General features: G+C 32.9%; 3 protein-coding genes across 11 annotated transcripts; 1 reads left to right on the top strand and 2 right to left on the bottom strand.

Moving 5' to 3' along the window:
• Positions 1 to 276: 276 nt before the first annotated feature.
• On the bottom strand, positions 277 to 2,613 carry LOC111301659 (uncharacterized). 3 transcript variants are annotated; one of them, XR_002691544.2, is made up of 4 exons: positions 2,313 to 2,613; positions 1,555 to 1,623; positions 934 to 1,260; positions 277 to 440 (listed from the first exon to the last, which is right to left on the bottom strand). XR_002691544.2 is itself a non-coding variant. In XM_022897485.2 (3 exons), exons 1-3 carry the CDS (start codon positions 2,499 to 2,501, stop codon positions 1,033 to 1,035), a joined length of 486 nt encoding a protein of 161 aa, XP_022753220.2. In that variant the 5' UTR covers positions 2,502 to 2,612; the 3' UTR covers positions 655 to 1,032. The 3 variants fall into 3 exon arrangements, 2 of the variants coding, with proteins under 2 accessions (XP_022753220.2, XP_089614049.1); XM_022897485.2 differs by lacking the exon at positions 277 to 440 and having other exon boundaries at positions 655 to 1,260; positions 2,313 to 2,612; XM_089757923.1 differs by lacking the exon at positions 277 to 440 and having other exon boundaries at positions 655 to 1,260; positions 1,555 to 1,636; positions 2,313 to 2,439.
• Positions 2,614 to 2,829: 216 nt separating this feature from the next.
• On the top strand, positions 2,830 to 4,261 carry LOC111301650 (uncharacterized). 2 transcript variants are annotated; one of them, XM_022897471.2, is made up of 3 exons: positions 2,830 to 2,971; positions 3,156 to 3,232; positions 3,795 to 4,261. In XM_022897471.2, the coding sequence occupies exons 2-3, from the start codon at positions 3,186 to 3,188 to the stop codon at positions 4,036 to 4,038; spliced, it is 291 nt and encodes a 96-aa protein (XP_022753206.1). In that variant the 5' UTR covers positions 2,830 to 2,971; positions 3,156 to 3,185; the 3' UTR covers positions 4,039 to 4,261. The 2 variants fall into 2 exon arrangements, with proteins under 2 accessions (XP_022753206.1, XP_089614458.1); XM_089758332.1 differs by having other exon boundaries at positions 2,833 to 2,971; positions 3,073 to 3,232.
• Positions 4,262 to 7,669: 3,408 nt separating this feature from the next.
• LOC111298104 (DIS3-like exonuclease 2) lies at positions 7,670 to 13,874 on the bottom strand. Of its 6 annotated transcripts, none has more exons than XM_022892771.2 (8): positions 13,300 to 13,874; positions 12,743 to 12,975; positions 12,584 to 12,649; positions 11,906 to 11,959; positions 11,746 to 11,814; positions 9,416 to 11,611; positions 8,771 to 8,842; positions 7,670 to 8,683 (listed from the first exon to the last, which is right to left on the bottom strand). In XM_022892771.2, exons 1-8 carry the CDS (start codon positions 13,409 to 13,411, stop codon positions 8,282 to 8,284), a joined length of 3,204 nt encoding a protein of 1,067 aa, XP_022748506.2. In that variant the 5' UTR covers positions 13,412 to 13,874; the 3' UTR covers positions 7,670 to 8,281. The 6 variants fall into 6 exon arrangements, with proteins under 6 accessions (XP_022748506.2, XP_022748517.2, XP_089614455.1 ...); XM_022892782.2 differs by having other exon boundaries at positions 12,584 to 12,646; XM_089758329.1 differs by having other exon boundaries at positions 12,584 to 12,975.
• Positions 13,875 to 16,006: the final 2,132 nt, after the last annotated feature.

The following is a 16,006-nucleotide window of genomic DNA, read 5'->3' as shown; positions in this document are numbered from 1 at the left end:
TAAAATAGTAATTACTAATTACGTTAGAATTGGGTTGAAGTTAATTAATTGGACTTTAGGCCCAACTTATCATTGGGCCTTTAAGCTTAGGCCTGGACTTTACGATAGCGGCACAGGAAACTGGACCACCCGTTGGGCCCGATCTAAGAGAATTTTAATTTTTAAATTGGCATATCTATTATACTAAACTCTCCTTGGCCAAATATATATATATATATATATATATATATATATATATATATAGACACACACACACTAAAATCTCAAATATCAAATACTCATCAATTATATATGACGTTCATTGAACATAAATAATTTGTTCACAATTCATAGGACACTGAAAGCATCTTGCAATGAAAATTCAACAACCACATTTATCGCTAGATTAAGTTCAAAGATGGGATTGCACTTCATCCAAGATTTCGCACGCCAACAAAATTCTGTGTGAGAATACATTAGTAAATGATGTTGATTTAAACTTGCAACTATCTGCCATGAATAATATCAATTTGGCAACATTTGGCATGATAATAATACATCTATCTTCCTCGAACATAGTAACAGGCAACATATCCTACTACATTAAAATGTTCAAAGGTTTTTCTGGACCCTAAATTGTATGAAAGTTTGATGAAACGAGGTAAGGCAGTACGAGGCAACAATATCCCAAATATATTCAAGCAAAAATGATCATTCAATTTTACATGGATCGCTTGCAATACCCATGGTAATGTAACTTGACCAATATCAATAAGTTCTAGTGTAAAATTGAAAAAACAAAAAGTGCATTGTCCCAAGCAGTGGTATGCATGCCATAAACTATGCATCTCCATTTAAACGTATGTTGTTTAGCAGGTTTTACCCAAATTGAAAATACTGGCATTATCTACCAAAAGAAACCAAACTTTGTTAGAGCAAATGCACAGTGCATACCTACAAAAGTTCATTTAAAAAGGATTGGATTCTCTTCTTCCAGGATTGCTTTCGGGACCCTTTTCCAAGCTATAATGCTTCCAAAAAGTAACACCACCACTATGACTTCTTATATTCTTGATGAGACCTGGATTGTTCTTTGTTTAGACCACCAACAGATGAACCTCCTTTTTGGTTTAGAGAGATTGAGATGGTTCTGGCTGCTGTTATTGCAGAATCTCCCCTCTTGACAATTTTCTCAAATTCAGCAACCTTCTCTGACAGCAATCTAACATTTGTGCCGTTGGACTGAACCAACTGGTTTGCAGTTTCCAGAGCAGCACATAACTGGAATAACCAAAGGGGATCAATTTAACAGTCAGAATGATTAAAATGACTTCTTAACCAGTCATTGTGGAAACCAGACTGGGGATGCAGGGTACTTGAACGAGAGTTAAAGTCAACAGAATTGATGCCCAAATTGAAACAATGTAACCAGTTAAAGCAACAACAATATTATCATCCCCTAACAGATTCCTGTTGGCATTTATTCTAGGATAATGCATAAACTGCAACAAAAACAATAGCAAACAATCAATGGAAAGGTGCTCTACATATGCTTTAAAACAGATTGTCTGTTACCTTTAAAGTTAGAGCTGTCCATGAGTGGTCCGAACCAGCAAGTGCCTCGCTCAATTTGTCGTAGTTTTCCTGAACAAAACCACTATGAGCTTGTCACAGCAAAGAAACAAAGATGTATATGTGTAATGCCAAAATAAACACATACTAAGCTTGCTAGAAAAACACATGGAAGTGATCATTTCAGCATTTAACTGCGCAAACCATGAACACATAGGAGTCATCCCATATGATATTCAAAACTGCCACAAACTTTTTCCAATCTCTATAACTTAAATTAACAAAAAACTTAGTTGAATAGTTGTTTTCACATCGTCTATAAGGGTGAGGTCAGAGTTATATAATAAAGTTTTTGAACTGAAAAGTCCTATGCTTTAAATTAAAACAATGGTGGTTAAATGAGGAGAAAATGTTATGGGAAACTCACCAAAGGCAATGCAAATTTCGTAGAAAAAATTCAAACTTAAACAAACTAATATGTTCAATATATATATATATATATATATATATAGCATTAACCATTTTCTCTTTGGTAATCACATATGAAGTGTTTTACTTTAGACATTTCAATCTTGTGGTAATGAATTCCTAAATTTTAGTACAATTGCTAAAGTCAAGACTTTTTCAACAACTCAATTTGATTCAAGCAATATATTTTTGTCATTAAAAAAATAAAAATTTAGAAAAAGAAAGGAATTAAAATTTTTTCAATTTGGGATCTGCCCTATTGTTTTGTAAACACAGAGGAACAAGAAAGGAACCTGAAAGAGTTTGGTGAGGTCCAAGGTTTGAGGGGCATCATTTGAATCATGAATTGACGACGATGATGATGATAGTGATGGAAGAGTGGCATCATCGTGGTGGTGGTGGTCTGGCGCGGCACCGTATTCTTCCCCCACGTCGCTTAGCAGATCCCCTATGGTAAGCAAAGGCCCTCCAATTCCTGTCATTCCCTTTGTTTTTTTTTCCTTTTTTGCTTTTCTCCGACTTTGTCTGCCTCGCTGGCGCTCTTGCACTCTGTCAGTCTGTCTTCGGAATAAGGTAGACCTTGCAATTCGTACGTAGGTATTTTATAAAATATTAATAATTTATATATTTATGTTATATTTTATGTGAAAATTATAATTTGTTTGAATATAAAAAAATTATTTTGTTGAATTTATTTATAATTTTTATTAAAATTTTAAATTATATTATTTTAAATTTTTTTATTCTTATCATTCTTTTGTTTGAAATTGTCAGGTTTAAAGGGTTTCATATTTATCGACTTAAAGAAATAGAATTAGGCCCATTAAGGGCCCGTTTAAAATTTTCATCGCAGAAGGACCTGTAAACACCGGCTTTCTCTTTGTTCGTTTTGCCAACAGGAGAAAGCAAAGCAGTCCTCTGATCGACGTTCAATAGCTTCGCAAAGTATCAGGTAGGCCTCAAATCTTTTATACTTTAATGGGTTAAAATTTTTATGAAGTAAGTTTTTTGCCTTTTCTACTTATTGGGATTTGCTGGTGTTTTGGGTTTTAGGGGATTGGCTTTCATTTTTCTCTTATGATAAGCTCCACAGATGCCGGATAAAGAGGTCTTTTTTTTTTTTTTTTGGGTTTAAGTGCAAAATCAAATAGCTAGAAGAGGAGGAAATGGCTGGCCAAGAGGTTAAGCAGCTTGAGGATTGCACAGTTTCCAAGTAAGTTTCTGCTCTTCTTTTCCCCTAAATTTTAATTTATTTTTTGTCTAATTTAACCCTGCTATGTTTTGGATTCGAAGTTGAGCTTGTAGAGTTTGAAATGCTTCTTTTTATTTACTTATAGTTTGGTTTCAAGTATCTTTAATGATGGATTTAGTTTGTTTAGAGTAGCACTAACCATGAAATTGAGATTATTCTGATGAACCTTTCTCTATCAATGGCTCTAATCCTAGTTTTTAGGAAGATTAACTTTATATGGTTGCATGCACATAACTGAAAAAATCAAACTATTGTTGAAGTGCTATTGCAGCTCTTTTAACCAACCATTTTGATTCAACTTTGGGGTTGTTATAGGGCTTTTGGTATGATGGTACTTAACCTGTAACATGTCTCCAGATGAACATACTACAATTCAAAGCATCAAGTTCCATCATTTATTTCCCTTAATAAAGTCGTTCTCAAATTTCTCAGCACGGTGGCATGATCTCCAGATTTATTTCCTTTGATCATATGTTGTCATTGTATATATTGTGATGAGTATAATTGTTGTGGAATGCTGCAGTGCATTGGGCACATGGGTATTTTCAGTAGCAGGGGCTTTGCTAGCAATTCCAGTGGGGATAAAGCGGAAATCTTTAGCACCCCTTGTGTTCTTTGGCACAACTGGTACAATGCTTGATATCATTATGGGAATCAGTGCTTGTGAAAGAGAACATGCAGAACGCCAGATGAAGCTTTTAGAAGCCCAAAATTCTGCTGCTAATGATTCTTCTTTCTCAGAGACTGGATCTGAATCACAATCCTAATCTCAGAAGGTGTACATTCACATCTTTGAATGAGCTTTTGATTTGTCTTTCAAACTTGCCTGGGCTGTAACAGAGACCCAGTGAATCGCTGTTTCTGCGGTGGCTATTTTTCTCCATGTCTTGATTCTATGTTTCCCTTCTCTATGATCTTTTTTGGTCATGGTCTTTACTCTTTATCTGTGAACTATTTCCGGTGAATAAGAAAATCGCAGTTTGTCTTAAAGCCATTCTGTTGATTTGGATTTTGGCATAGGTTCAAATAAATTATAATCATCCAACTTTCCTACATGTTTGGCTCAATAAAGAGGTTCTCGATTTTATCTCAATTTTGAGAATAGCGTTTTACTTCTCACGCCATGTGGATGCAGTTATGCTTCTATATGTAATCACTTGAACAAGGCTTAGATTACTTGAAAACAATTTTACGCAGCTATGCATTTATCGTAAGTATGAAAACCATAAACTGTAGCTTAGTTTTAAATGTAGCATCCAAGAAGACTAGAGTTTGAATCCTAACATTTGCAACTTTTTTCTTCGTATTGCTATCTCTTATGTACTTAAAAGAAAGTATGAAACTATGGCAAGCATGTACGGATATAATCAAGTAGAGTTTAGAAACGAAGTCAAGAATCAGTAATTAACAAAAAAACAAATAAACCAAGAGATCCAAGTGCCTGGACGCACATTGTTTGCATGAAATGCAAATATAGGTAGGTTCAGAGTAAGGTTTCACTTTACATGCAATCGCCCACCGAGACACATACACAAAAGAAACACATGAGCAGAAATGAAACTAACTAAAAGTGGTAATATAAAGACCTAAATTTTTCATGAAAGTTCATCTGATTCTTGAAATAACAAATGATGCCACAAATTTGAGCCCATGTATGTGCACGAATCACAATTTCAAATTTATTAATTTGAACATTTTGAGTTACAAACACTGATATAATATTATCCTTCCAAACACAAAATGTTCCTCTGAAAATATCTTTTAACGATTGCAGCAGAAGGAATAAGGTACTTCCATTATTTCAATGAGAATAAAAATGTTATGTCCACCAAAATAAGCGCAAGAAGAAACCAATACCATAAAAAGCCTATATATATCAAGCAGACTGCATGAAGGCGATCTAAGCTTTTCTCACAGAAGAGAGGAAGAGAGTTCTTCTCAACTATAGACCTGCTACAGGGTGTAGACACGTTGAATATCCTATCAGTTGATAATATTAAAAGGCATGCAATAAATTTGAAGACATTTCCCAAGCTCTGGATCCAAAGGTGAAACACATAGTTGGCAGCCACTGCATTTAAAATCTTGTGCTAAATTATTCCCTTCCGACGTATGTGGTCTTCTTCAATGGTGGCCTTCAAGTAATTGGCAGAAAATATTGCACTAGTTAGCGCAATACTTACGAAAGTGAGGGACAGTCTTTAAATTTATTTGGTTCCGGCACTTTCCAGTTTCTGGAGAGTCGCCTATTCTGCAGTGAAATTAACATCCAATATAACAGCAATATACAAGAGGCAAAGGGTAAAAGCATGATCATATAAAATTTTCTTCTCATAGTCAGCCCAGTGTTAAAACATGTAAGAAACTTCTCATAACCGCACATATAAGGGCATTCCCTGTTATTCAAGTATGAGGCATTTCAGCTAGATGAATACTAAAAAGCAACAAGATATCCCGAAATGGAAAATCTTAATGAAAAAGTTATAGCAAGTGCTAGAATTACAGTGATAATATAGAATGTATGAAGAGGAAAGAGTACCTGAGAGTCATATCTGTTAGAAAAATGAGGTCCAGTTTTATGTCAGTGATTTTGGATCAAGTAAAGGTCATGAGCCTTAATCTTTTATTTTACACAGAGCCCTAACTACTTAATAAAAAATAGGTGGGATTGTTTTCTGTGTGTGTCGTAAACTAAGCAGAGAAAGAAGAAAAGCCAGAAAAAGCAGAGAGAGAAAAAGGAGAAGGGAGAGTTGGTTGAACGGAAGTCAATCCGTGGTCCGATTAAATTGGAACCTTGTCAGGAGGTTTATGATTCAGAGTTCTACATTCTGAACGGTGAAGATCGGGTTTGAAGCTCTCTAGGAACAAATTCATGGTGTATTTGTTGAGTCACTTATTTGGTGAGATTTCTCTAATTGTTTCTCTAGTTATTGATTAACTCTAGTTTTAGCTAGAGAAAAACTTTGTATAACTATTATTTGATAGTGAAAATTTTTCTGGTGGCCAGTGGTTTTTTTTTCTTCTACACTGGAGGGTTTTTCAAGTAAATCTTGATGTGCTTTATTTTTCTTGCACATTTGATTATTATTTATTATTTATTACTTCTGTATTGTTGTGATTATTGCTTCATGCGCAACAATATCAAATGAAGACCAGTATATCCAGTCCTCTGCAGCCATTACTTAACCTTCCTTGGCTTTTCTGTTGCCGATAACCTCACTGTACACACTGCTACTAAAGTCCTCTTTGGATAGATGATAAAATTGATTCGGATGAAATTAAAAATAGTAATAACAATAAAATTAATTAATGCAGTAATCAAATTAAAATTAATAATGAGATATGTATTTGAATATAAATAAAATGAAAATAGTAAAATAAAGCATAGGGAAAAAAATAATTATTATAGATGTTAGATTAAAAGTTATATATAAGAGAATTTTTAAATTATTAGATATTTAAGTAATTGAGAATTATTAAAATTATTTTACGTATTTATTCATTAAATTATTTGATATTTTTATTTATTTATTAATAATTTATTTTATTATAAAATTTAAAATTTTTATGTATTTATTAATTTTTAGTTATTTATTTATTAATTAGTTTATTCTAAAATTATAAAAAATTATTTGTTTATATTAAATTAAAAAATTTATTTAAAAATTGTTAAATAAAATATGGAAAAGAAAAAGATTAAGTAGTACACTTTTTTTTGTCCTCACGCTATATTTTTAAGAGACAAAAAAAAAAGGTCATATCAAGAAAAGATGCTGTGGTAAAGGATGAAAATTTTAACTGAACCTTTAAGATCTAGTCACAATTTGAAACTGTGGTGCAACGAAAGCAATTCTCGCATGAAAAAATCTGATGATTCAAATGGATTATCAGGGCGATTGAAGGTATCAAACACGCTGTACTGACGTCAATTGAGAATCCAAATGGACCCTAATTCAACTGCACCTACAACATGTTTCCATAAAACACCATTTACATACCAACAATAAACATTATGTACAAAAAAAAATGTAAATTCTCCCTTTCTCAATTTTTTTTTTATGTTAAAAACATTTAGTTTTTATGAATAGTCAAACAGTCAAACAAACTTGCATTTCACTAATACTAAAAATACCATTATTTTCTTACTTAAAAAAAATTCCATATACTATTCTATAATTGACAAGCATAGTAAAGACTTTCCTTTGTGATAATAGCCTTCTAAGTTATATGAAAGTAAATGTTATTTTGTAATTTGTCACTACCAGGCAGTCATTGAGTAAAAATGCAAAACTCCATTCATCATATAAACAATAGTTTTTTAGGTTAAATGCTATTACATCTCAACATTTCCTAGTAATATTTCCCTGTAGCAACAATGAGAGGAAAAAACACACAACATAAGCAATAAAAAATTAGATAAGCATTTTATTTTCCCTCAAGGAGAGAAAAGACTGCGTTATAATACGCCAAAATAAAAGAAGAGTCGAGAGTGTAACATACTAGCTACAAATGGCTCATAAAAAAAAAATCTGAAAACATTTCAAATTAGCCACCCAAACTCAAAAAACTTTCGGGCTGCAATGTCCATGAAAATCAATACAAAAACAGCATAGAATCGACTCCTAAGCTCAGTGTCAGAGCACCAAATGAATGCTCAGTGTCGTACAATAAGTTTACTGCTGGATATTATCAGATGGAACTGGCCGGTAAAAACAAGGGCCAATTCCCAAGAGCAGCTTTTGTTAAAAACAGCCACTACCGTTATCTACACCTCCCTTCACATGCCTCCATGTCAAACATCATGCAGGTAATGAAGATCTCGTCAATCTAAACCATTGGTTTCTTTTTTTTTTTTTTTTTCTATGTCTTTTCAGAACTTGTATATTAGCTATACACTAATTTCTTATCTACAACAGAACCTGTTAATTCCTTACAAGGCTCTGCTGCCTTTGTCTCCCTGAGATCATTCAATTCAATCACATTACTTAACTACCTTCTCCACAACATGAGTTATTTCAAATATGAACTCATGTATAACCGTACACCAATCTCAAGGGGTCCATCATCACCACCCACTGCATATACTGCCACAGGTATTGTTGAAAGCAGGTGCAGAGTTAGAGGAAAAGTTCCAGGATCAATCCAAGAGTTTGCAATTGGCTCCAAATCTGGGAATGCTGCCTCGTTATTCGTCATGCATGTTGCATCACGGTCGTTAATACAACCTGTTTCAACACCCAGATCATAAGGCCTAACAACCCATGCAACATTTCCTAAAGCCATGTAATTCCCTAGGCCACCTCTCTTGAACAAGCGTTTGCGCCCAGATAAATTAAGCACCACTGTTGAGGTAGACTCGAGCCACTCTACAGTTAGCCCTTCAACTTCATCATAGTATATCCGTCGCTCAATCTGAAAAAGCAACAACATGAGCATTGAAAAACCAAAAGAAGATGCATGGTACAGTTGAATTAAGAAAATAAGAAATAAATCACTTACAGCCAGCTTCTGAATATAAACAGAAATAAATTTTGGGCCCAATCCCAATACTCTAGCATCAGACAACAAAATCTGAAGAGAAAAAAAAACAAATGGACAAAAAAATCAGCCACAAACGCAAACATACAGACCCCAACATAATGGAATAGCATAAAAGAAAAACATTATTAAACTTCCAAAACTTAATTTTCTATAACAAGTAATCTCTATTAGATTTCCTTCATTACTACATGTTAAGCTCCTATTTATGTTTAACATCTACAAGGTTAAAGCAAAAGTATGAGGAATGGGCCTGAGGATGTTCTATAATATGTTTTACAGCAAAAATAATTTCCAATGGTAATAGAAGACAAACCATCAGTTATAACTTAATTTCTAGGAAGATTACACTAAGCATGAATAAAGCAGAATCTTTTTTTTTTTTTTTTTTCATTTTAAGAAGATAAAGTCAAAGACATAAGGCAACAAGCAGAATTTAAGAATTGAACAGGAAGACATGAAGGAAGTTCCATAGTTAAGACAGCTTATCATATGGACCAAAATATAAATCCAAAGTGATAGCTGCTTATAGTACATACTACAGATCAATAAAAGTATGTGAAATATTAAAAAATAAAATAACGAACAAGAAAAGTACAAACATACCTCCTTTTTCTTCAGCAAAATCCACATGTAGAGTTTCTCACAGGCATCTTCAGCATGCCTGCTGGCCAGCTTTCTTTCGTTGCAATATGCAGCAACATCAGCTAGTAGTTCAGGGGAAGGAATTCCATGCTTCAGTGCAGCACTTGATAATGCTTCCTTCCCTTGCGGAGATGCTGCAGCTTCCTTATCAAAATATATACCAGTGAAACACCTTCTTGACACTTCCTTCCCATTGTTACTTTTATGCAACCCACTTTGCTTCTGATACAACTCCTCTGCTTCAATTACAGCAGCCAATGTCCGATGTACTAAAATGTCTGGATACCGACGTAGTGGGGAAGTAAAATGTGTATAGATAGGAATAGCCAACCCATAATGACCCCAATCATACAAATTATCTTTTAACTCACCACTGCAAAAGTAGGTAGCCAATTGCATCGATTTTGAAGCATATGAGATGAGAATATCAAAAAGAACAGAATCATCCTTGAGTTCTTCCTTTATTTTCTCCAACGATTGACGAAACTTACTGGAAGAGGAAGTATCCAATGATAAACCATGTTTGCAACAAAAAGCTTCAAACTCTTTGAGCTTTCTCAGATTAGGTTCAGGATGCCTCCGCAACAATGCACTATCTGGAAAGGCTCTAGATATTACTTCTGCAGCTGTCATATTTGCCAAAAGCATAAACTCTTCAACAAGATAATTTGAATCTATACTCTCACTTAGCCTGCTATCATATGGAACCCCATATTCATCAACCAAGTAAACAACTTTAGAGCTTTCAAGCTGCAGAGCACCATCATTATATCTTTTCTCCTTCAAAGTTTTTGAAATTTCATGAAGACATTTAACAGATCTAATAACATCAGTCCATTCAAACTGGCCATGCAACAGGGGGTATCCTTCTAAAGTATTAGATTTCTCCACATCAATTATCCCTTCAATGATGTCTTGAGCATGCTTATATGAAAGCTTACAACAAGACCTTATCACTGTATGGCCAATCCATCGATCCAAAACATCCCCCATGCTGTTTAATTCCCAAAACATAGAAAATGCAAGCCTATCTACTCCAGGATTAAGCGAACCCATCTGTTCTGAAAGCAAGGATGGCAACATCTGTATCTTCCTTGGAAACATGTACACACTGGTTGATCGAATCTGAGCTTCTATATCTAAGGCCGTGTTGGCTAAGACAAAGTATGACACATCTGCAATGTGTACACCTACTCTAAAAGAGTCCTTCGATAACCTTTCAACAGATAAAGCATCATCAAGATCAGATGCAGTGGAAGGGTCAATAGTAAATATACACAAGTCTCTAAGGTCTTTTCTAGTTTGAAATTCCTCCAGTGGAACGTCCCAAGGAATATTTGGAAGACAAGAAAGCACTTGAGGAGGAAAATCAGCACAACAGATTGTATTTTGATATAGGATTGCATTCATCTGTGGTTCCAATTCACCACCCCGTCCAAATGAATGAGAGACACGAGCTCGCGGAAAAGGACTTTCTGCACTCCAATCCTCAATTTGGGCAGCTAGCAACTCCATCTCAATTGTTACATCACCATCTTCCAACCTTTTCTTTATGCAGTCTGGTAAGTCTCTCACAAAAACAATCATTTTGGGAAATCTTGGATCAGTTGGGGTCAATGCAACATACTCATGGTCAAAAGCCACAGAATTTTTCTTTGCATCTTTTCTATAAAGTTCTCGATAGGAAAACCACTGCTTAACATGAAGAAAACCAACAATAGCATCACGTCGAAGAGATTTTTCAACAAGTGCTACAACCCTCCCAGTTGGTCGTTTCAGGGGGAATTGATTAGTCATGACAGCCAACCTCTCAACAGAATTTAAGCCATCACTCTGCCCAGAAAAAGGACCCATTTGCGAAAAATCTGAACTAGATTGGTGATATACATTAACATAATTGGAAGCTTCTGTTCCAGTCACCTCTGTCTCATCATAAAACCCTTTCTCAAGGAGTGATCCACTTCTACAATCAGCGTACTCACAATCTGCATCAACTTTACCTTTACCCTTGTCGCTATTACCAGCCAGTCCATTGACATCTTGGCCAGAATTACAATCTTCTACCTGTGCAGAGTTGTTTGAGGACCCATTTGACCCTTTCATCTTGGTCCACAATCCCAAAGGGTCAACCTTAATAACCACAATATCTCCCTCAACCTATGAAACAGAATAAATAGACTGTCAATTATTAAATCCATCCAGTATAAACTAGTAGACTAGACTACATATAAAGGTAAATCAGCATTGAAAATTAACATAAAGAACATAAACCCGGAGAATCTCATACTCACAGCTCTATTCTGCGACAAAACTCCATTGATAAGAACATCTGTAGGTACCCCATCAATTTTGCAATATGCCTAGCAGCATAAAACAGTCTTTCATGTCAGCATAAAAGATTTATCATGCAAGGAACATCATAAAACAAATTGAAGTTTAGCTATCACAAACCTCAAGCCGATTGTGAGCATTCACACGAAACAATCCTTTGAAAGCTTCCCCTTTCTGCAAAAGGGTTAAAGAACAAGTGATCAAGAAACAAACACACAAATAGAACCAATAAACCTCCCACATAAGACTCTCTATGCATACAAAAACCAATACAAAAGACAGAAATTAGGTAAATATATTAATTACTAGTTTTTATTGGATCTGCGATTTGCTTGTGAACCATATTTTTTTTAGTCTTAATTATTTTATTTAAAATAATACTAACAAGTTATTGTTGAGAAGTGGGGCCTTTATTGATTATGAACTCTAATAATTATTTTTTACTCAAGTTTAATAGTTCAATTTATGCACACACATCCACTCAACCTCACATACGAATATGATCTAGTGCTACAAAAAAGCAGTGAGCTCTCCCATCCCAAGATCTGAACTTGAAACCTCCAAGTTGAAAACTCAAGTTCTAACCAGAAACGTGTCCCCTTGGGGACTTTACAAGTTGTTTTGTTAATCTAATTAGTCTCAATTCAAACTTTCTAACTTATAGGATTTATTACTTTCTTTAGGGTGTTTTAGTATTAAAGAACAAGGACTATTGATTAGTAAAAACTGTTTTTAGATTTTAATAACAATTAGATAGCATAAAGAGCTATAGATTATAAGAGCCATTTTTGAACAAACCTCTAATGCCTCATTTACAGCCTCTATAGGCCAGTATGGAGTGAACAATTTCTTTCGATCAACCTGCTGGAAAGGGAGAAAACCATCAATGCACATTTTAGATAACCCCTCATAGGAAATTGGTTCAGGACATGATTTCGAAAAAATTCTCCCACTAACATCAACAGAAGTATCATTACAACCAGAGCCAGCTTGTTCATTTATATGCATTGTAGGCATAGAACTAAAAGCAATAGCAGATGCTCTATCGGGAGTCTGTTCATTCGACGCCATCTCCAATCCTTGTTGTTTCGGCGAAGAACAACTCATAGATGATGTCAAACTTTTTGTTTTATCTTCACGTTTCAAGCTATGTGATGATTCTCCACGGGCTTCATTCACTGAATTACAAGCTATATGCCCATAAAGATTAAAATTAAGAAACGAAAATCAAAATCCCAGTTCATTAAATCTCACTGAAATCAAATTAACCATGAGACAATAAAAAACCAATTTCGTAAACTAATTTCACTATTCTTCAAGAAAAACCCAGAAAAAATAAACAGATTCATAATTCGAGAAAATACAAGAAAAAAAAATCTAGAATACCTGGTAAAAAAAGACAAAAAATTCACTAAATTCTAAGAATACCGGCAAAAACCACTAAAAATTTTCAGTTTGAAACTACAAAATAAGATTTCTATCAGAAAATTCAGTATCACTTATAAAAGAATCACCTGAGTTATGTTTGGATCGCCTAGATCGTCGTTTTTTCTTCTTATCCTTATCAGTATCCTCCACCCTCTCAACAATCACAGATTGCTGTGTGACGCCGTTATCACCCCTCATAATGTTTATAAAAATTAAATAAAACCAAAAGAAATTTAATAAAACAACAGCAAACTCAAAACCCTAGACCAGATAAAAACTCGGGCAACTTCCGATGAGTTAAAAAAAATCTTACGGAAGGAACCGAACAAAACAAAAAAAAAAAAAAAAAAGGATTGAAAGGAAAATTTTGGAAAAAAAATGAAAAAGACAAAAAAAACCAGAGGTAAAAAGAAGGGTTAGGGTTTTATAACAAAGTTTCTAGAGAGAGAAAAGAAATTATTTTTTTAGAGAGAGAGATAGTGGGTGGAAGAGATAATGACGTGACGATTGGTCGGCGGAAACATGTGGCTCCGACTATTGATTCCTTTGTCTTCCCTCTTTCCTCTCCCTTTTCTTTCTCTCTCTCTCTCTCTCTTTTTTTTTGTTTCTTTTTGTTTCACTTTCTTTCTCTCACGGTTTCTTTCCTTTCCTTTGTTCCTCTGTTCTTTCTTATTTTTTCTTGGCAGGGAAGAAAGGAGAACGTGGTGTTGGGTGAGGAGTTAGGAATGCTAGATCTTGTGACACGTGTCGGATTTGAATGCAAATCATAATGACACGCTCCGTTTTTGCTACTTTATTACCACTTTATTAGAAGTTAATAAAAGATTTTCTTTACATGAAAGTCGAATTTTTTTAATTTGAGACGGAACGTAATAATTATTCTCACTAAAATTATGTTTGGTTAATACTTTTATCATTTGTTTATTTATTTTTATTAAATAAAAAAGCAAACTATAATGATATTAATTAATTATCATTTATTTTTAAAAAAAATAAATGAGGGGAATTAAGCTTTAACAAAATAAATTTTTTTATAAAAAACAATGTTAATTTGGCGGAATAAGATTATGTTAATATGTAAAATTTTTTATACTCTTTAATCTTTGTTGAGCTTATTATGATTTAATTTAATCATAAAATATATAGTATTATTTTTAATCATTGGTTTGCATTATTGTGGGTCGCACGTTAGTCGATTTAGAATGCATTTAGATTCGTTAGCGTTTTCGGATGGAAGTGTGATTACCAATAAAATTTGTGCTCATCGTCACTAAATATTTATTTGGATTTTATAAAAGTGGCCCGATTGGGGAGTTTAACCTCATTTCTCCATTGATGAATTTGGGTCCAATGAGGAAGCTCTTCAGCTCTTTTTTATTTTTTTTCACCTTTCATTTTATATTAAAAATAAAATTATCTATATAATTTAACTTTTTTTAATTTAAAAATTATAAAATAAATTTATTAATTTAATATAATAAATAAAATTTATTACCATAAAATAAACTATTATTTTTAAAATTTTAATTATTTATGAATTAAATTATTACTTACCTTAAAAATAATTTTATAATTTTATAAATTTAAAATATTAATTACATCCAAAATTTAATTTATACTTTTAATAATTATTTTTTCTTATCACAATTCATTGCATATCTGCTATTGTATTTACATTTAAACATATATTTTCATAATTAATTTTATTCTCATTTTCATCATTATTTTTAATCTTAACAAAAAATAATTTCAACTTCTAGACTGGTCAACGATGTCAAACAAACAAAAAAGCTCGATTGTGATAAGTTTCAATTTTCTTTCATTGGGTTGAATTATAAGCTTCCATTTTTGAAATTATAAGCTTCCTTTCTTCTCCACTAAGATTCCCAAGACTTTTTTAACGTTGTAGCTGCAACAGTTTTCACATGTGCAATAGTTTCAACTTTGATTTTTTATTATTAAGTTGTTTCCTTTACCATACCTTTTTTGCTTTTTCTTTTGTTTTTTTTTCTTACATGCTTTTCCACTCGGCCTCCAATAAGATTCATTCCACTAAAATAAAAATTATATCAACAAAACTCAATTTTTTTAAGAGAGAATATATACAATGTATCATTAAATCAAATGTTTTCTTTTATCAAAACTTTAATTAATAGTTAAAATTTCACCTTTTTTTCAACTTTTTTTTTCTTTCTATAAAGTTAAGATATTATAGATATCATATTGATTCTACACACTATTAGTGCTATATAATGAAAATGTCTAATTTATTAATAGAATTGATACTCTACAATGTATCTCTTAACTTACCATAAATAAAAAAACAAAAGGTTGAAAACAACCTATGGAAAATTATGTGAGAAATCATAACCACATGAATTGGTGTGTGAATGTATACCAAAGACAATGACATTGATTATTCATTTTTCTTTGAATAAAAATTACAAAATATGTTTGCTTTAATATGATATTGCTGATGGATTATGATAAATTGTTTAGTGGTATATTGCTTGAGATCAATGCATTGTTCTTGCATAGTTATTATGATTAGAATAATGCGTGTTCATTAATTTGAAAATTATATTTCATGGTATAAAGCATATTTTAAATTGCCATGTGACATGATATGAATTCATAAATTTTGCATATCTTTGCTATGGTGATGCATATTTATTTATGAACTTATGAAATTCTTATCTTAGAAGTCATTTTTTACTTGAAAAATATTCTAAAACTTATTTTAGAATGGTTATAATTGTTGTGAACATGTATGACTTTAAAATTTGAGATTTG

Source organism: Durio zibethinus, chromosome 3, assembly GCF_047325235.1.
Source record: "Durio zibethinus cultivar Kanyao isolate XHJ-2024 chromosome 3, ASM4732523v1, whole genome shotgun sequence".
NCBI lineage: Eukaryota > Viridiplantae > Streptophyta > Magnoliopsida > Malvales > Malvaceae > Durio > Durio zibethinus.
This window is presented reverse-complemented; position numbering and strand designations above follow the sequence as displayed.

What these genes read in the sequence shown, in the direction of transcription:
- LOC111301659 (XM_022897485.2), bottom strand. Translation starts at nt 2,501, where the DNA reads ATGACAGGAATTGGAGGGCCTTTGCTTACCATAGGGGATCTGCTAAGC. An exon ending in ACCTCACCAAACTCTTTCAG is followed by an intron (nt 1,624 to 2,312) that starts GTTCCTTTCTTG and finishes GGTTTTGTTCAG; the next exon opens with GAAAACTACGACAAATTGAG. An exon ending in GGACAGCTCTAACTTTAAAG is followed by an intron (nt 1,261 to 1,554) that starts GTAACAGACAAT and finishes TGGTTATTCCAG; the next exon opens with TTATGTGCTGCTCTGGAAAC.
- LOC111301650 (XM_022897471.2), top strand. Translation starts at nt 3,186, where the DNA reads ATGGCTGGCCAAGAGGTTAAGCAGCTTGAGGATTGCACAGTTTCCAA. An exon ending in GAGGATTGCACAGTTTCCAA is followed by an intron (nt 3,233 to 3,794) that starts GTAAGTTTCTGC and finishes GGAATGCTGCAG; the next exon opens with TGCATTGGGCACATGGGTAT.
- LOC111298104 (XM_089758329.1), bottom strand. Translation starts at nt 13,411, where the DNA reads ATGAGGGGTGATAACGGCGTCACACAGCAATCTGTGATTGTTGAGAGG. An exon ending in GCGATCCAAACATAACTCAG is followed by an intron (nt 12,976 to 13,299) that starts GTGATTCTTTTA and finishes ATGGGCATATAG; the next exon opens with CTTGTAATTCAGTGAATGAA. An exon ending in ATGCTCACAATCGGCTTGAG is followed by an intron (nt 11,815 to 11,905) that starts GTTTGTGATAGC and finishes TTATGCTGCTAG; the next exon opens with GCATATTGCAAAATTGATGG.